Below are 21283 nucleotides of genomic sequence, written 5' to 3'. Positions count from 1 at the left end.
AACGAGGATAAATAGTGGAGAGGAGTCAATTTGACACCGGATGCTGAGGTGGAAAGAGCCTGAAGAGATGTCTGCATACAAAGTATGAAAAGATTAGCAGAGAGGAGAGTGAGTGAGCAAGGATAAATCCGAGGCTGCAGCTCTGCTGTCCCACTGATAAGCCGTCTCTCATGTGCCATTTTCACAGTCTCCAAAATCTTTAAACACTTTAACTGTTTCACGTTTGGCTCCTTCACTTTTTTTTTTTTTTTCAATTTCACAGCTGCCGCCTGTGGAGCCACCTGCAGAGCAGCAGCGTCGCTGCTAACGAGGCAGGCTGACGGTTTAACAAGTAACAAGACTAATATTTATAAGCAGCGCTATGTGGTGCTATTTTTAACTCGAATGTTGTGGAAAAACACTCACCAGTATCGTCTTCCTTGGAGCTGATGGATCCAGTCGTGCTGCTCGTCCCGTCCCCGTCGTCCTCCTCCTCCTCGTGGGTCTCTCCGTTCATACACAGTAGTCCATTTTCACGAGTTGAAGCACAGTTATTGAGCTCGTCTTGGATCTCTGTGAAGGACTCGCCGCTCGCTGCTTCTTCTAAAATCTCCTCCTGATCCTCAACTACATTCTCTTTCTCTTCTTCCTGTGTTTGTCTTTGCAGACCATCGACTTGGTCCTGGGTTTGGGACGGGCTGCTCGCATCCTCATGCTGAGCAGGAGCCCGTTCATGGATCAGATGTGAGTTCAGAGTTGGGAGGAAAGAGAGTTTGGGTTTCTTGAGGACAGCAGGGGGCTTCTGTTTGACAGGTGAGTTCTGGGAGGAGAGACTCTGCAGGGATTCTTGCCTTTGAACTTGTTCTTCTCCGTTTGAGAGGAAGAAACTCAGATTCTTATCTTTCCCATTGAACACAGCGCTCTCTTGTGTCCTGTTTGTGATACTGCACTCTAATGACAGCTCCTGTAAGAGCTCTGACACAGGTAACGGTGAGAGATCGTACAAGTCATCTTCTGGTGAGCTGTTAAACTTGGGTAACACAGTGAGATGTTCCTGGGAGTGAGGCTTCTCCTGGATCTGGGGCTGGAGGAGCTCCACTCTTGTGGCGTCATCTGATTTGCTATTAATCTCCTTCTCAGGCCGCTTTATTGAGCGGAGCTGAACACTCTGTAGTGCAAAGGGAGTAATCAGGGGCGTCTTTGTGGGACTGATGGAGACAGCTGGTTTGGGAGAATCCTTCACCGTCTTTAGAGATGGGGAGAAGGAGGGGGAAGGTACAACAAACTTGGGCAATGGAGGAGGTGGAGGGGGTCCACAAGAGGGCATAGGAGGAGGAGGAGGAGGTGGTGGAGGACTGAAGCTCCCATTGAAGGACAAACTGGGGTGGATTAGTGTTTCAGGAGATGGAGGAGGGGGGAACTCCGGCGAGGTGGAGCAAGCAGGGAGAAGACCTTGAGACATTCCCTGTGGAGTGGGCGGTAACGGGGGAGCTGGTGGAGGAGTGGGGGGACCAGTGCTCAAAACTGGTGGAAGAGGAGGAGGGAAGGGTGGGGGTGGGCTGAGAGGGGTGTTGGGAGCTGAGGAGGAGGAGGAGAAGGGAAGGGGAGGAGGCGGTGGTGGAGGAGGACCGTAGCTCTTCAATGAGTCTGAGGTGTTGGAGGAGAGCGAGGTGGACGAGGAGGACACGGACACGGAGGAGAGAAGCGACGACTTCCTCTCGGGCACTTTGGGCTTGGGTCGGCTGGAGGGAGACATGGACCTGACAAAGGAGGGCACTGGGGTCCCAGCTGTGGGGGTGTTCGACTGGCTGGAGTAGCCGCTGGATGGAGAGGTCAGTCTGTGCACCCTGTCTGGAGAGGAGGTGGACGTCTTGGGCTTCACTGCAACCACTGTGTCCTGGCCTGGAGCTCGAGAAGCTTGGCTCTTGCTATGAATCTCACCTCCGTTCTGTATTATTTCCCCCGTGTGAGCCCCAGGTGCCATGTTCTCTGTGGACGGAGGGGTCTGCGCTCTTTGGTCTCCGTGGTTACGAGGGTCCTCCATGTAATAACCCCAGGAATCGGCGTAGTCGGAGCGCAGGCTGCTGGTGTCGCTGTGAGAAGGCGTCACGTGGCAGAGCGAGTACACGTTAGACGCGATGCCGCAGTTCGGATTAGCTACCAGCGACGCTGCGGAGCTACCTGCGCTGATGCTACTGTGGCTGCGCGGCCGTAGAATCCAAGGGTCGTCGTAGTCGCTGCTTGGGCTGTGAGAGGGCGACGACGGCGAGGCGCCTTTTCCGTTACCTCCCCTCAGGCCGATCTGTAGGCTCTGCTGCAAACTGGCAATTAATGTCTCATTAAGCATGGCGCTGTTTGGTTCGTTAGCACCACTGATGGCGCTAACCCCACCGAGGGGCTTTTTCGCACCAGGCTTGCGTCTAAGAGAGTCTGTGCGCGCCGGGGGCAGCGGAGGTTTCTTGGACTTGCGAAGGGAGATGCTGCGAGATAGCGAGAGATCGCTGTACACGCTACAAGAATCATCTTGATTTGCCATCTCGCGGCACTCGTACATGCTGTGTCTGGTGGCTCGTCCACCTGTGCCCCTATGCCCACTGCTGTGGCTGCGTGCGCGCAGACCAGAGTCCAGGTGCATGGACGTGAAGTAGCCATCGTTGTCCTGGGAATAGACGGAGCTGGAGTCAGTAGTGGTCCGCGAGGAGAGGTCCAGGCTGCTGTACAGCTGGTTCATGGGAGTGGAGCAGCTGGAGGTCAGAGTGCGCTGTGGGACCACCACGTTTTCAGGTGTGTCATAGATCCATTGCTCCTCCGGCAGACAGGAAGGAGGTGTGGGAGCCAGGGTGCTGTGGCTGTGTACGCTGCCGTCCGAGTGTCCTGACTCGCTAGCAGGTTCTGTGACGACGAGACGGCCTCCCTGTGGTGTTTGAGTGGGGGTAGATGTGGCCAAAGCTGGACAAGTGGAACTGTGGGTGAAGGCTGATGGACTGGAGGTCAGTGAGTCATTGTTGGAAGTGGAAACCAGACTTAGTGGTCGGGCTGTGGGATAATTTGAGGCTGGGAAGTGGGAGGACTGACCGGAGGTGTTGAGGGTAATGACTTCAGTGGAGCAGGACAAGGTGGCGTTGGGGATGTACGAGGTGGAATAGGCAGCGTGTGGGGAAACCGCACAAGCTGGACCCCCACCCCACTCGCTGGACTGTGTTCCCCTCAGTTCCTGAGACTTTGGCCTGGGGAGGGTGCCAGTCCTCGGGGCGTTTCTCATGTGCACCACCGTGTCGTCGGCCTGAAGCTTTCCGATCTGACGATGAGGCGTCATCTGCTCCTCTGACTTGATCGGGGTGCTGCTGTAGATGGGATCGGAGCTGAGCGACACCCTGGCACCCTGTCGAGGCAGACTGTGGAAACGCGAAGGGTCTCCGTTAAACTGACGCGACGGCATCAAGATCCCGGAGCTGTCGCTGCTGCAGATGGATATACTTCCTGTCGAGGAGGAAGTCGAAATTCCAGCCATCTGAGCAGCGATTCCCTGTCCTCTCTGTGCCCGAATTCTTCTCATGGATGGAGGCACAACCTTAACTTCTTCTGTCTGGCAGCTCGTGTCTCTGGTCACCGATCGCCGGAGCGCCGAGTTAACGCTCCCAACTCTACCCAGAGTGGAGTATTGTCCCGGGATGAACATGGAATGAGGTCGGAGCTCTCCGCCACGTCCTTTTGCTGCTGTCAAAGGAGAGAAAAAAGGATTAATGTATGAACTGATTCACAGATTTCCTCTTCTTGCTCTGTCTTTTCCACTACAACTCCCTCAGCCTCTCACTGCCTTCTGCCCTTCATGAGGTTTGTCAGATGAGCTGTGGTCACAGGGTAGATAATTAATTTGATTTGCTGCAACCCTGTCTCCTTTGTAAATAACTTCTGGTCGTCTTCATTAAGAAGAAAAAGGGATATAAGGGGAGACGATGACAAGAGACTCCATTCTAGAATTCCCCTGCTATTCACTCTAACAGACAGGCAAACAATCTCCTGGGGTTCAGGGCAGGCATGAAATTCACTGGACACAACAATACACGTACATGGTCACTCACATAGAACATAGAGAATGCAAAGACACACAGAGATGCACAGTAACATACCAGCTAGTAAACAAACACATGGAAGAAAGGGCTTTAAAAGGAGAAAGGACGTGAAGTGTCTCCCATCTGTGCTGGCTCTCCTGTTGATGCTCATATCCCGAAACATTCACTCTACTGCGTCCTTTCTCTTCTCTTCTCTCTGCTCTCTCTCTCTCTCTCTCTGAACCACATACACTGTGCTCCTCTGTTGCTAAAAGCCGGAGTGACAGCTTGGCTGCTGCTGCTGCTGCGATAGATTATGCTGCAGGTCCACATCGCAGGCAGCGCTAGAGCACAAGAGAGGGAGGGATGAAGCAGTGGGGCAATTACCCCCCCCCCCCCCGCCCCACAGCCCAGTAATCATGACATTCAGACTCTGTCGTCAAGCTTTGCGCTAACCAGACTTTAAAGTTCTCCCTCTTATCGAGTGATCTTATCGCACGGAGAAATTACTTTCTCCATAAATACCACTGTCACCCCCGAAGCACAGGGGACTTGTGTATAAACATCAGCGTGTTGTGCAGTTAGCGCAGCACAGCGTCAGCTTAGTCAGCTCGGTTTACCCTTGACGCCAGGCTCAGCTTTGTAAATAAGGGTACGGGACTTATGAACTTTCCTGTTTGTTATTTACTCCTCATCTCTTCAGCGTCAATGATCAGGGGTCTCTACTTATGTAATGTTAAGATAATCTACGCAGCCTAGGGATTAAAGCAACGACTTGGATGCACAATTAACTCTCGCAGTTCACATAAATGAGGGCACGCAATAAAAGTGATCCCAAAAGACTATGGCACAATATCACAGACTGATTATAAAAACGAACATTTGCAGTTTGGAAGGAAATACGATCGCAATTATCAACCAGGGGGCGACTTTGCTCATTGCATAAAGAACTCAGTTTGAGTGGGAGTCTATGGGGAGGGATATAAGCCTACTTCTTACATGGTCTCGATAGTAGTTTCAGGTCTTCTTCTAAATGTGACAATTTAAAGGAAAAGAGCTGTAACAATCAATCGATTATTAAATGAATCGTCAACTATTTTGATGATCGATTCATCTTTTTGAGGCTTTTTCCATGATTAAAACAAGATTTCTGATTCTTTTAGCTTCTTAAATGTGAATATTTTCCTCGTTTCTTTGCTCCACATAACAAAGAAATCATTCAAACTGAATAATTTTGGTTTGTGGACAAAACGAGACTTTCAAGAACATCGTCATTTCCCGGTTTGACAAACACTGATCAACGTTTTATGACATTTTATGGACCAAATAATTGTCAGATTAATCGACACCCATTAGGTGCCAGGTTGTAGGTGAATGACGGTGAAAACGGTCGTGGAGGTGGTGAAATTGTCAGTTTTGTCCATTTTTATACATTATACAGTTGAGGCACAGTTTTGCAGGATGAATGAAGGTTGCCAAAATACAGAAATATGAGGACAGTGTGTGTGAGTGTGAGTGTGTGTGTGTGTGTGTGGCTGAAAAAAGTAAAGACTTAACAGCTGCAGGGCCTTGGTCACTCTTTCCTTCACAATATGACAAACCCAGAACAATACTGCTGCAGAGAGCTGACTGACCTCACTACATGCACTTATGATGATGAAACCATGACAGAGTGAGACTAATGAAAGCATGAGCAAGAGGAGCGCTGGCAGAGGTCTATGGACAGTAGAAGGCGATGTACAGCCCCACAATGATCCATACCTATCTCCAGGTTGAAGTTGTCAGGCAGCCCTGATATAGTCTTTCTGCGTTTGACCTTCTTGGGCCGGCGGGACACGGTGTCAGTGTTAATGAGGGAGCGCCGGACGCTCGCCTGTCGGTCAAACACCGCCCCTGTTAGCCGGGAGGGCGAGAGCAAGGCAGGCGGACACACAGGCAAACAGCAGTCGGTTAGTCAGAGGGAACAAAGTCGGCAACGTGCAGAGGGTTTTTTGTTTCTTGGTAAATACATTATTGAGTTAAACATGCAATGGCAACAGAGTAGGGAATTTTGAAGGGTACGTTCAGCAACAAAAATAAAGCTTTCTTTCTCTTTATTGTTAAATCTAGCTGTTATCACTGAACGATTGCAAATGGTATTTATTAGTTGTTCCACTGGAATATGTTAAGCCATTGTTCAGTGCTGGGGACTGCTTTAATAAAATCAATTTCAACTTCATTTTATGAAGATGAAGTCAGTCTCTGAGACAAACATCTACACCCAGAAACTGCAGATAAAGAGCTTTTCTTTGTTTTTTTTGAATGAAACAACCCTTTATCAAAGTGCCTAAAATAGCCAGATTATTTTAAAAACCAAGAGTAGTCACTGAATTGGCTGACGGTTCAAATTCCAACCCTGATTCTCTTAGTTATAAACATACATGTTAGATAATGTGAGATGTACAATAAAAACATGCTATAATCATGCACAGGACAGATGATGAAGATGAAGAGAATACACACACACACACACACACACATGCACACACACACACTACAGTCTTTCACTGTTGTTAATATCCTGGTTCAGTTTCCCTGAGGGGAGAGAGGGCAAAATCACGCTGTGTGAACCACTCTTCTTTTTTTTAATTTTGGCTCAGTGGGAACAGCTAACAGGCGAAACTGATGAGGGCTGATATTGTTTATCAAGTGTTTCCCTTCAAAGTGACAGAAAAGTCCCTGATCTCTCTCTGTCACAGTCATTCAAAGTAACTGCAGATGAAGTAAACAGTGATTTCTTTGTAGTTTTACTATTTCTCATTATACAGGAGTCTACTATACACACACACACACACACACACACACACATGAACTGTGTATATATATACTGTGCTAAAGAGGGAATTCTGTTTCACTGTCTCACTATGATATGACAACAAGTCAGTGAAAAGCCTTGACAATCGTGCACACACACACACACACACAAAGGCATACGAAGGTCAGTCTCTGAAGTTTGATGGAGGGGATGGAAAATACGCAGAGGTAAAGAGGAGGAGGAGGAGGAGGAGGCAGAGACATGCAAGACTGTCACGTAAAGTTTTATCCTCTGTGGATGAGTGGTTACAGTAATTGATTTCGTCTGTCCACTCAACCGTTGAAGAGTTGATTGATGGAACAATCTGACAGTTTTGCTTGATGGGCTGATGCCCACTTTGCTGTCTTACTGAGAGTCTGAACGGACGATCGGTGTAATCAAGAAAACAATATGTGGATGAAAAAGCATATTTGTGTCACACTACCGTTCAAAAGTTTGGGGTCACATAGAAATGTCCTTATTTTTTAAGGAAAATCACTTTTTTCCTCAATGAATGTAACATTAAATGAATCAGAAATACACTCTATACATTGTTAATGTGGTAAAGACTATTCTAGCTGCAAACTGTCTGTTTTTTTAATGGAATATGTACATAGGTGTATAGAGGCCCATTTCCAGCAACCATCTCTCCAGTGTTCTAATGGTACATTGTGTTTGCTAATCGCATTAGAAGGCTATTGGGTGATTAGAAAACCCTTGAAAACCCCTGTGCAATGAAGGGCAAAATTATTATTTTGAATAAAAATCATTATTTCTAATCTTGTCAATGTCTTAACTATATTTTCTATTCATTTTGCATCTCTTAAGATGAATAAAAGTGTGACTTTTAATGGAAAAAGCACAAAAAATTGCATAGGTGACCCCAAAATTTGGAACGGTAGTGTATGTCATGGACTTTAGGCTATGTTTTCATCTTTCTTTCGGTCTGTCTGTGAGCAGCACAACTCCGATTTTGATGAAATTGTCTAAGGATGAAGGTTCTGGCCCAAGAAAGAAGTCCTGAAATGTTGGTGGTCACATGTTCCATGTATGCTCTATAGGGCCCAAAACACAAAACTCCCAAAATTTAGTCTGACAAATGATTTTCTAGGTTCAAAAAGCCGCACGAATAAACCTTTTTGGGAGCTTGAACAAATTCAATTGTGAAGACAAAATTGGTTGGCTGCTTTATCTCTGGCTGCTCCAGTTTTCAGTCTGGGGGCTGGATTCCCCTCACTGTTCTCTCCTATTTTTTCGAGATCACAATCATCCAAAACTCAGTAAGACAAACGTGTCAGAATGTTCCCGGCAGACAAACAAAAATGAAAAGTGTGACTGATGATGATGGCGAGAGGTCAACGTTACAGAAGAGACACCGAGGCCAGAGCTACTAACTCAATGTAGTTTGATATATTCTACATTTTGAATCAATGTGGACGTAGAGGAGCAGGATGTGTTGTTTTCCACTGGTTGCTACTCACTAATGATCAAGATGTGGACAACATGACTGAAAGAGGGCAGTAATCAGGAGATGTGCCGTACCTGTGACGTTAATAGCAACTATATCTGTGGGCACAGCCTTTGCCGCCCGCCTCATCTTCTCCTCCGGGGTGGGGAGGGGCGGAGCCTTGGTCCATATCACCTGTCCGTCAACCTCAGACCCCTCCCTTCCTTCGCTCCCTCCTTGCGGAGTCTGGGGCCTCAAGGAGAGCTGGGATTTGTCGTCGTCCCCTGACGACGCTGTGGACTGGATAAGAAAGAGGAAGGATGAGACGATGAAAGAGTATAGGAGGAGAGGAGTTATATTATATTGGAAAAGGTGAATCAAATACTACAGAACTTAATTGACCGCAACTACGACCGCGGCAATGAGATTGTTGATATACTGGCACACACACACACATACAGACTGCTGTGCGACCTTTCATAAGCCATTGTGTCATAAACATGTTTTATGATCAATCAAACGCAAATGGAAACGCACACTTCAAACACACGCAGACACACACAGATCAGAGTAAACCAACAGCTCCGCTGGAAAACGGCAGGGATAAAAGCAAACGAGCGACAGAAACAAAAGAGCAAATCAGCTCTGCGTGAAACTGTGTTCACACAATGGAGATTAACAGCAAAGCAACCTCGTGTTTATACCTGTGGAAAAACAAGACTAAAAAGTGGGAATCATGAGCCCTAAATGTCTGCATCTGAACCACCTGAAGCTTTTCCACTGCTGCATAATCTTCAGGGTTTTCTTACCACTTGCAATTCTCCAAAAAATCCTAAACCATGAGACAGGCTGGAGGGGATGAGAGTATGCATGGATAGATGGGTAAATAATAAGTAGGAGGGGTGGGGGGCTGTTGCATAAAACCCTCAGTTACGACACTGTGTGTGGTGACAAACATGGCTTGTTATTCTGCGAAATGTCCATATACCAGGAACACCCCCTTTTTTCTTCTTTTGTAGCTGCTGTCAGTCAAAGTTAGGCTCAGTGGCCTCAGGACAACAGGAAGTGATGAGGGGAAGGAGGAGGACACACTGAGGAAGAGGATTGGCTGGGTTTGATGCGAGGGAGAAAGTACAAACACAGATAACAAGAGATGAGAGTCGACAGTTTGGAAAGACAACAGCGTGTTATGGAGGTCAGGGGTCGAAATGAGAGGGCTGGTCATGAGATGCTCCGGGGGACAAAGGAGACGCTGTTGGTAACAGTGAAAGAAACTGACTCTTTGACTCATTCACTACCACAAATGTAATAATATGTGAGTGTTATTTCGTTGAAATGAGTCATCAACTCATTCAGGCTTTATACTAATCGCCTGCCATTTGTTTACTTCCTCATCTCTACCCTTTTCAAAGCAATAAACAAAATTATTGAGCTAATACAAATAATCTACTATTTTGATAATTGATTCATCTTTTGAACGTTTTTTTATTTATTTATAGAATTAAAACAACTTTATCTGATTTTGCAGCATCTTAAATGTGAATATTTTCTGGATTCTTTGCTCCGTATAACAAAAGTAATAATTACAACTAAATAATTTTGGGTTGCGGACAAAACAAGACATCTGACATTTTATAACCCAAGCGGTTACTCAAAATATCAAGACAATATTATGATTATGATTATGAAAATTTGCATTTGTAAATTGTGGAAAAATGTGTGTATTTCGATCTGCCTTGAAAACATATGACAAGGCGATGAAAGAAACTGAATGTAAATTAAGTTAAACAATCTCTTGTCACAAAACTTGAATAAAACACTTTAATATAAACTGGACTACACCCATTTCTATAAAAATGTTATAGGGTAAACATGGGAGGTGAAAATCTTCAACAAAATCCAAAGAAGCATGGTAGAGACTGAGGTTCAGGACACATTACCACTTCTAACCACTAGAGGGCACACATATATTGATAATATCACTCAAGGTGCCGTGCTATCATCCTGCTGAGTCCACATTGGCTGCAGTGCCACTGCCTGTACCTGTACAGCTGTGTGTTTATTTGTGTTAAATAGTTTGTGTGCACATATAAATAAATAAATAAATAAATAAATACCTTCTTGTCATTTTCGTCCTCCTCCTCGTCGTCCTGCAGGCTGCTCGTAGACTGGTGCGGGTCGGAAAAGGTCGGACCCTGAGAGTAGTACTGAGAGCTCCTGAAACCATCTTTCCTCAGCTTGTCACAATCTAGAGACAGAGAGCAAATGAAACTATTAAATTAAAGGCGCCATATGTAAGAATGTGGCCAAAAACGGTTACTACACTCAAATTCAAAATACGTTACAGACGTAACTGGCAACCCGTGGTTGCTCGGCAGCTGAGACTCTACTGAATGCAATGACAGGATTGGTAGATGGCGGTAGGTGGGGCCACATTCCAAAACATTTCAAAACAAGTACAGTTTGTTATATGAACATTATTCCTGAGTCTCTGTGACATATTAGGAGGATTTTACGGCCAGTTGCTTTAGATTTATTACATAATGCACCTTTAAATCTTAAATTAGATTCTTCACAACATCAACAAAAAGTGAATTAATCACACACACTAATACAGTAAAAAAATAAACACTTGCTACGTTCATCCCAAGGGAGTTTGTGCATAAAATATTCAGAATAATGAAGCTAATAATGACACTGTACAAAATGATGTGTGAAATATTTATAAGACACAGCTGTGTGTGTGTACTACTCTTCACAGTGTATCGTTCTATATGTGTGTGTGTGTCATGTCAGTGATGTCCCTGGTGAACGCTGCCAACTTCTGCTCCCACCTCCTCACGTCACCACCTGCCATGTTGTGGTTGTGATGCGCATCTCTGTGTGTGTGTGTGAGTGTATATATGAACGTACGTGTGTGTGTGTGTGTGTGTGTGAAATGTGAGGAGGGGGTATCAGTTTCAGTCTGTCACACACAGATGGCAGAAGTGTCCCCCCTCTCTCCTCCTCCTCTTCCATCACCCCTCCTTCTCTTAGAGGGTATTTAGCTCATCCTGTCTCGTCTCCTCCCCAGATATGGAATAATTCATCCTGCGTCTGATTTAGGTTTAGCATATTACACTTTCAAAGCCTCGACTAAAACACAACAGCAGTCATTTTCTGTGTCTTGAATGTGTGCGAGATAAAGAGATTTAGTTGTGTATCAATATTAGTTTGTTAATCTGTTGTCTTCTACCTTGTAGAGCTGCAACTAACGATTATTTTTGTGATGAATCGTTTGGTCCATAAAATGTCAGAAAATGTTAAAAAACGTTGATCAGTGTTTGTCAAACCTGGAAATGATGTTCTCGAACGTCTTGTTTTGTCCACAAACCAAAATGATTCAGTTTGAATGAATTAAGATTTTTCCTACATATGGTGTTAATACATGCTTAATATTTACTGATAAAGGGCTCGTATGCAACTTATATGCATGTTAGTAAGCACCTAGTTAATGGTGAATATGTGTTCCCTAATCTAAAGTGTTACCAAACATTTAAAGACTTTAGGTCTGTACCAACTATTGACTCGACATTCAGTGAGTGGAAAAATAACTTTTATATTACACGTGCACGTCACTTTAAACCTGGCACGGCTAATTACAGCCCGATCTCTATGGAGAGACACAGCGGTGCATGTTTAATCCTGTCACCTAATAGATCCTTACGGACCTGACAAACACACGCTACTGTAACTACACAGACTGATGTGGCAGCCATGTGGAAGAGGGACTTTTAGAACGCATGGTGATGATAATAATAAGGCCGTGATGACAGGAAGTGGTGCTACATGATTTAACAAAAAAACTAAAGAAAACCTGTGATGAGCTGAGAGCTGCTTGTCAGAACTGAAAAAAAAAGGGGCACGTGCTGTAAGCAGGAAGAAAAAAACACTACTATATACAAAAGTAATGCATTCATATAAGTGAAAGATTAAACCTTATGGGCACACTATTATTAATCAGTGAACCTATGAACTTGTTGTACTGGTGTACCAATCACCACACCTTCAATTAATGCCTAACTTATCTATGATTTCTTCTGTGTCATTTATTACACATGAACGACGTCACTGATTTAACTAACACACCTTGCTCGGGAAATAATCTTTTCTTTCGACTGTTGAGTAAAACTTCCCAGCTGTATTTTGACCCGGTGACACGTTGACACGAGAGTTTGGGGGGGGGGGACAAATAGAGGATGCGCGTTGCCATCTGACTGGTGGTTATTGACTTTTTCAAAGCAGCGTGTACCTTACTGTGGTCACGCTGGTGTCATGGAAATGAGTGACTTTTTGTTGTTTTTCTGAATTACAGAATATCTTGTCAAAAGTAATACAAATATGTAAATTATTATAACCATTTAGGGTAACACTTACTTCTACAGGTATCAGTGATGATAGTTTGGTAATAACAATGGAAAATGTGTGAAGTACATACAGGAGGATGAATTTCAACTTTATAATATGGAAATTATCCATTTTGATTCATGGGAATGTAGCCTTTAGTAATTCTCATTACCACGCTATTATGCTTTTGGAAATAACATGATATTACCATAATAAAGTAGTAACAAATTTTTGACCTACTATTACCATACTGTTACTTCGATTCAATTCAATTATTGTGAATATGTGAATATTTTCTTTGTTTCTTCACTACACATAACAAAGAAATCATTCAAACTGAATCATTTTGGTTTGTGGACCAAACAAGACATTTGAGAACTTTGTCATTTCCAGGTTTGACAAACACTGATCAACGTTTTTTTTAACATTTATTAACATTTTATGAACCAAGCGATTAATAGAGAAAATAATCGACAGATTAATCAATTATGAAAATAATCGTTAGTTGCAGCTCTACCTGATATGTCTAAAAATAACCATGAAAACAGCCTGAAATAACATGATATTGCCATAATATAATATTTACAAATTAGTACCCTACTACTAAAGTGTTACCTCATGAAGACAAATAATGGTCAGTAACTGTTAAAGTACTAAATAAATTTCCCCAGAGACTGGGCTGTAACTAAGTGTGTCATCTCCACTCTCAATTACCCTTGCGGGGGTGGAGGAAGAATTTAAAAGCTAAAACATCTGAACTTTTAACTGTCAGGACAGGTGCTCCCATTGAACACCTGTTGGTTTTCAGTTAGGACCCCCCGGGGCTGCGTGGTGAAGCCAGTGGCTGCATTGACCCCCACCTCTCAGGTGGTGTTTGTGCACCGAGAAACATCAATATTTCAGGAAGTAATGAGCAGCGATTACACACCGAAACTATCCGGTTACATTCGCCTCCTCCTCATTTATCTCCCTGTCTCCCTTTATCTCTGTGTTGTTTTATCTGCCGACACACAAGGCCACCCCAGCCTGTAAACAACAAGCCTATTACTACAACACACCACTTATGTTCACACACACACATCTTTATCTGAGACATGGTTGGAAGAAAAATTTCCCCAGTGCCAGTATTTACTACGATTCCTTCTTCCAGCTCTGGGAAAGTTGTTAGTAATATTAAAATGTTGTCACTCTGTTGTGACTTGAGTCATCCTGTGTTTGTTTGACAACAAGGCAGGACGATCTTAAGTGTCCAACTGTGAGAGACACACAGGAAGAAGATGACCTCACACTGTTTTGTCGTTTACCAAACACAAATTACAAGCTTGTATAAACAGTTTACGCAGGTCTTCACCTTAATGCCAGGACTTAAAATTAACAAACGTGTTTGCCTTGACAAACACAGTGCTCTTCCTTGGGGGTGTTGCAAGTGGCGTCCCTCAAGGTTCTGTGCTGGGCCCATTATTATTCACTATTTACATAAATAATCTTAGAATATTCCAAACTCTTTTTTTTACTGATGACACTGTCATATACTGGACGTCTTTGTGTGCCTGATGCCCCATTCCGGGTATCACTCCTTCCTGTTTGTCTTATCTATTACCAAGGAAACATGAAAGTCACAATCTTTGATCTATGAATGTTTTTACAATTTCTCGTCCCCAAAGCACAAACTGAACTGGAAAGCATTTAGGTTTTTGGCACCTTTTACATGGAACAAATTACAATCTGAACGTCAAGCTCTTGTTACGTGAAATGAGTTCAAAGCTCTGGTGAAATTGTTGCAGTCAACCCTTTTCTGTGTTTTATGCAAGTGTTAATGTCGTTCATTTTGTCTGTTGTCTGTTGTTTTTAATGTAATTATGCCGCTGCCCTCTTGGCCAAGTTGTAAAAGAGATCTTTGATTTCAATGGGAAAAACCTGGTTAAATAAAAAAAAAACACATTGCATTTTGGCAGATACTTCCTCACAACACATCGACTGTTTTTCTGTGTTGTGCAAACCATGATATAATCAAGAAATTACAATTCCGAACTGTCAACATGTGGCGAACCAATGTTCAAGCATCAGACAGATAAATAATCTTATGAACCTACAACAATATAAATGACTGACATCTTCTGTGGTCAGCCTGGATCTAGTTAAAATTAGATTAGTGGTCCAAACAGATCGAGCCTTACCTCGTAGCGCAGTCTTGAGGTTAACTTTGGCCTGGCGGTGGAGGTCTTCTACGCAGGGCGGCCTGCTGCCTGGCAGAAAGACATTCTCCTGCTGATGCCACGGCGCTGTGTAGTGAACCGTCCACTTGCTCTCCTCGTCAAGGTTGGACACAGCTGGAGAGACACAGCAGGTTATGGTTAGTTTAGGAGCTCAAGGATGTTTTTCATCATTCAACTTCTACAGTATTTGGAATTTCCAAGGGCAATCCTCGGATTTGTAACTTGGACCAACCTCACGTCCCCAATGTCTGCCACAATACAAACACTGCTTTGCTTGTATTTGTTTCACGGTACATCAGTCGTACACATAGTTCTGTTTGATTTGTAACTGTCACTACGCTACTTCAATACAAAATACACCAATTCCAACCTTCGAGGTAAATAGAACGCAGCATTAAACCAGTCGAACTGGCAACAGAAAAGAGTTTGTTTGTTTATATTTGTTGAGGGAGAGGAAGCGGGAGGATGGTGAAGTGCTTTGTACCAAGGCGTCAGCCGCCACACCAGCAATGTGACACTAATCTGCGACATTGCACAAGAACTAGGCCACACACACCTTCAGAGGCAAAGGACCAACTTGGAGGTAAACACTGACCAATGGGTAAAGAGTATGAACTCTTACAAAACTGAGTCTCATTCTTCACTCAAATAAAACTCTTACGCATATTGACAAACTCTGCTGACAAAAAACATCTCTTCACCATTGTATAAGCTTCCTATATGCACTGTATTCAATAACCCAGATATTTACACCATTCAAGCTCAACATAGAACACAACAAAAAACAATTTGCCATGTTAAAACAATGCCTACAAAACAGAAAATCCATTTGCCTAATTACTGCATCCACACTTCAGGTTAGATTGATGATAAATTGGGATGAATTCTCATATATGCTTTACTATTGCATTAAAACAAATGAAATGAGTCTACTCCTTACAATAATACCAGTAACAGAAACACACAACACAAGATTAAATCTTACCGAGCGAGCGTATCCAATCTAAAGTCGGTGACTGTGGATGGAGTATTACTTCCATTTAAAAAGCTAAATGTTGGTCAGGACCTCGATCAACTGTGTCCTTGTCCTGGCCAAACACTACATGTCCATCTGACTGGGACAGAAGCAGAAGTCTGGTAGGACCAGGAGAAAGGGGATGGGTCATGAATAAAAGGCTTGGGGGGGTGGACCTGTTTTTGTTGGAGGGGTTTTTCACAGGTGCTAATGAGCCACAGTAGCATGCATGACGATTGTGTGTGTGGGGGGGGACCAAATAAGTTAGAGGTATAGGTACAGGGTGGGGGCCTACGACTATGTATGAGTCTGGGGTGAAAGTGTGAGACAGTTAACTGACCGACTGGCTATAAACTCCATTTTTACATGTCTGTGATTCTGCATCCTTATGACTACAGCAAGGTTAAACATAGTTTTCTGGCTAGATTTATGGGGGGAACAGTTCAGCGTACCACACCCAGCTGCAAGTAAATAATACCACCTACATGTTTTGACTCCACAGCTCATTGAAGAACGGGGCAGACGTTAATTGCTCCTCCAGCAGAGAAGGAAAACTGCATATATTTATGTTCCCTCTCACTCTTTTGGCCAAAAAACATTTGAGGTTTTTCTTTTTTCTTCCACCGTCACCAGTCTCCTTCTAACAAACTACTATTTCTTTAACTTCCCCATTCACTTTTAATGCATGCACAGCCATGTATCAAAAACCATAATAGACAGGGCACATCACCAAAGGCAACAGAGGTAGTTGAAATACAATATAGAGGTATGGAGTTTGGACAGGAATCAGTTTAGCAGGTTTAAATGTCCTCAACATTAACATTTAAACACACCGTTCACCATGACACAGCCACCTCTTAAATAAACTTGCTTTTCCATTTGAAATGTTCTTCTTCCATCCCCCCACACTCACACAGGTAACCCTCCCCCACCCACCGTTTTTGATTTTGGTGCCTGAATAGACCTCAGTCAGGCTATAGGCAGACCAAGGACATGGGGACTGTGAACACAAAGCTGGTATTGTCTCTCTCTGCATTGGCCTTCACATCAGGCCTTTCAGTGCCACAATGCCCCCTAGCCTCTCATCGCACACGCGCACACACACGGGTCTGCGCAGCTATCCTTCTCAGGACTCGCGATGACTTCCATTCATTTGGACCCCAAACTTAACCTTGAATTAGAATATTAGCTCTAAACGTTCTTCAGAAACTAGGTTGTGTCTCACTGGGGCCAGGTTTCGGGTCTCAATGGTCAGTGTTTATGCCTCAAGGTCCTCAAGAGGTAACAAATACACACACACGGAGAGAGACACACTGGACTGTGGCGCGAAAGTCTTTCTGAAGTCCACTAATCCCTCGGTCCATTGACCATCAGCTCTCTGACAAACACAGAGCGAGGGCAAACAGGCTTCTGAAAACTTCTGATGGACGGACACAACACAACCTACAAGCTGCATCACAGCCAACGACGCAAAGAGTTACGTACAGTAATCCCCAGGAAACAGCTTCTGCACACACACACACACACACAAACACAGGATTAGCTGTCATGATCAATAACTGTGATCAAATTGTATTGACAGCATCCATGTTAATCCAGAACTGGCTCCATGCAACTGATATTGATTATGAACTTATATATTCATTCCACTTCACATCCTTCTATGTGTCACCGGGGTCAGCATGGCCTCAGTTTAGGGTCGTTTTTGGGGGTTTTAATGACATATTTTATTCATATACAGACACTACATTGGTCAGGTATGGCCCACATGGAAATTTAAGATGTCACGAGTGTAACATTGGTGCAATTAAGTTTAAAGAAGAAAATATAGCTGTGTTGATCATGTACAAAATGTTTTCTACCTGTGGTAAAGTGCTAGTGCCTTGTTATAAGACTTATTATTCTAACGTTATGTACATACAGCACTCTAATTTCCCAGTTTGCAATTAATAAAGTACATCTATACTACTCTATTCTATAATGTCAGTTCCCTTTGATCACATGGTGACTTGGACCTTTACAGAAAACTCACTGAAGGTGACCAATGCTCTGTTTGGATTCTCCTGCAAAAATAAAACCACAGCATTTCAAGTCAAGTGCCAAGGTCCTTGACTCAGGAGCAAAGTGTAGACATGTGCACGATGGCAAGATACGGAGTGAGAAAACTGCTGAGCTAACCATTAACTACCTCAACTCAGCCTCGACTTCAACACACACTCACATACACAGAGGCTATAAATACACCTGAGATTATAATTTGCACAAGCGGCTTCCCATCATCAATCCGGGGGTTTGCCAAACAAACTCTGATTACGACGCAGCCTCATCGAAACCTCCTCGCCATAATCGTCACGGTATCTTTAATACGGAGTTTTGAGTCAGCTCAATCTTTTTTACGCCATACACATAAAACGGCCACGATTTTAAAAAGCGATCCCAGCTGCCTGTTGTCGGGTCATTAAATGCTAATAGTTGTCCACTTTGTGAAGTCTTGGCCCAGTGGTTACCTGGTAACAGGGTGCAGCAGAGGGCTGTGTTTGGGCTGAGCAGAGGCAGCAGTGGAGGTTAAAACATTAGTAGTAATGAAGTTATTTAAAAACAATTAAGGCAAATGATTGGGGCGAATTTGTAGCAGTGACAAAAAGCCTTAATGATGCTGATGAACAAATGAAAAAGCTGTATGAAAATACAGACCCAGTGATATCCATGTGAGAAAGAGTGGAATTCAAACAAACTGCAGTTCATTTAGAAAGTACACACATTAATGACCCGCATGGATGGAAACACAAGTAAAAGCACCTTACCCTTCCTTTTGAAGTATTTAATCACAGATTTTAACGAGGTCCCGATAAACACCATTATTCCCCCTTCACTGTGTGTGTGTGTGTGTGTCCTGCACTTGAAAAAGAAGAAGTGCCCTTTAAAAAAAAAAAAGATAAATCCAGGGGAATAAGATGGGAGAGGATGGATGGCAGCGAATCTTCTCCGCTCACATTTCTCTCTCTCACTCTACGAGTGTGTGTGAGCGTCAGCCACGCTCACAGTGAGTCTCTACTCCTATCTGTCTCTGTAAACACACACACACACACACCATCCACCACCACCACCACTCCTCCCTCAGGCAGTCCAGCCAGTCCTCAGACACACACACACACACACACACACAGTGGGAGGGGTGTAGTATCGGCCCCTCTGTCCCTCTGTGCTTTGGTTACCAAGGAGTTCTGGCTGCCTCTCCCTTTACTTCTCATCATCACTCATTCTCTCTCTTTCTGTGTGTACACTCCCTTTCTTTTTTGCTCAGCAGGACTCAGAATATAGCCCATAGTTAAATCTGTGTTATTACAACTAACAGGTTCACTCCGTTATTAAAATGTATTTCCATTATTCCCCCACCTTGCTTACTTTTTTAAATCCGATCGGCTGATGCTTCCTATGATGTAACTGTAGATGCATCTAATTATAATAATAATCTTGTACATTATTAGAAAAAAAGTTTTTTTCAGGAGGATGCACAAGAAACACATTTTTGCGGTCTATATTTGCATCGTTTTAAGTGTACTGAAACACTTTCATTCACATTTTACAACATTTTCTACAACTCCTCCATCTCAACATCTTTGCTTAATCTGTATTATTTTCATTTAATCTCAATGTTTATTCCCAGCCTGCTGTGTCTGTGTCTGTGCCACATGAATATAGAGCCCATACAATCCTCCCATTGTCCAAGTTATCAAACGCAGAAGCACACACGTAAGTGCAGGGTCGCCCCTCCCTTGCGGTCGCAGTTCTTTTCAGCCCAAATTGTGGTGGAGGAGCAAGGGGGGGGGGGGTTGGGGTGTGGTGCGGTAACGGGTTGGTGGGAGTGTATGTGTGTGTGTGGGGGGGGCACAGCAACAGCTTGAATGGGATTGCAAATGATCCTTGAATTTGTAGTTTAAAAAGGATTCACCCCCCTCCTCCCTCCCTCCGTCCCTTCCCTTCCTCCCCTCCTATGAATTTGTCAGCGCCGCTTTGATTCTGGTAATTTACACTACACTAAATGTTCTGTGCTGCTGTAAATGTAAAGTTTTCAGTGTAAGTTGAGCAGTCACATGGTTTAACACATGTGCTTTAAACCGTGAATACCAGATGTCAAGTTCAACAATGTTCAAACCAGTGATTTAGGACAGCAGGTGAAGCCATGAAGGGTTGTTATTTTTACAAGATTTCTCTCTAAGATATTTAAGATATAGTTTTCTTCAACATTGATTCAGCAAATGACAAAATCATAGTCATGCATTGTGCATAAAACGTGTGTTTGTACGACTTGTAAACTAGTAACCAAGATTTATTACAGCTTATTTCAGCTTTTTATAACCCATCAAGAATAACCTCATATTTATCTTACATTAATTATAAAAAAAAAGTATTAAAAAAAACAAAAACAAAAAAAACACGAATATTGGCCGGTCTAATTGGCAGTAAAGACAGGCACGTGTCCAACTTTAAAAAAATAAATAAACCTCAGTCTCTGGCTTGTATCGTACAGTTTGGCACGCGTCTAACATCAGTATAATTTATGCAGGCAAGAGTCCAAGAAGCATCACTCATTAAAGAGCCTATTGTTTTCAGGACGGTGTCAACAAATGTGTGCACACACACACACACACACACACACACACACACACACACACACACGGTTTGACGGACAGTTCAACAACTCAATCCGCTGAAGGAGGGCTTCATATGTAGGCCACCTCGAGGATTAAGGCTAACTCGACTGTCCATTCACTCATACATCCTTATATCCTCCTGCTTATTCACTGAAGGATGGAGGCTCAGAGTGAACCCCGAGTCCAAACAACATCTATATTACATCTGTTCATTCTTCAGGCAGCAGCATATGGACGCTCAGATCTCAGAGGAAGTTTTATTATCGCTGAAAATAGCAGGGATTATTATGTTAGTGGTCAAAACCCAGATTATTATGTTAATTATATAATCCTTCACGTTACAAGGATGCATAAAAAAAATGAACTAGCAATTGACAAATAACATACGTTAATAACTGATAGCAGTTTGATCAAACGATTGTAAATGGGTTTGCGTGTGTGTGAGGTTTTCTGTGCAGAAAGATAAAATTATAGCACACGTTCATTAGTATGGAGCCCTGTGGCAAGACATGCAATTATCCCGTCATGTGAAACAATCAGCGGCGTGTCATTGAGAGAAGGTGATGACAGATAGAGAAGGAAAAAAAATGGGGATAATTAACAACTCGTTATTTGAATAGGAGAGAAACTGACGTGACTTCATTTTCGTGTTCTCCTTTCCATATTCACACCTCATTTGAATGTCACCACTCACCTTCCT

At 43.5% G+C, this 21283-nt stretch overlaps 1 protein-coding gene across 1 annotated transcript in view; it reads right to left on the bottom strand.

Annotated features, from left to right (window-relative positions):
- The window catches only part of nhsl1b (NHS-like 1b), a gene marked incomplete at both ends in the record, with an annotated part of 104529 nt that overhangs the window by 5154 nt on the left and 78092 nt on the right, over positions 1 to 21283 (bottom strand). The window contains 5 exons of the mRNA XM_083899109.1: positions 406 to 3696; positions 5793 to 5924; positions 8407 to 8611; positions 10429 to 10559; positions 14875 to 15027. Coding sequence (XP_083755235.1) covers positions 406 to 3696; positions 5793 to 5924; positions 8407 to 8611; positions 10429 to 10559; positions 14875 to 15027 — 3912 coding nt within the window. The remainder of the gene's footprint in view (positions 1 to 405; positions 3697 to 5792; positions 5925 to 8406; positions 8612 to 10428; positions 10560 to 14874; positions 15028 to 21283) is intronic.

This window comes from Microchirus variegatus (assembly GCF_963457635.1).
Source record: "Microchirus variegatus genome assembly, chromosome: 12".
In the NCBI taxonomy this organism is placed as follows: domain Eukaryota; kingdom Metazoa; phylum Chordata; class Actinopteri; order Pleuronectiformes; family Soleidae; genus Microchirus; species Microchirus variegatus.
Note: the sequence above shows the minus strand (reverse complement) of the source record. Positions and strands in the feature narration are given on the sequence as shown.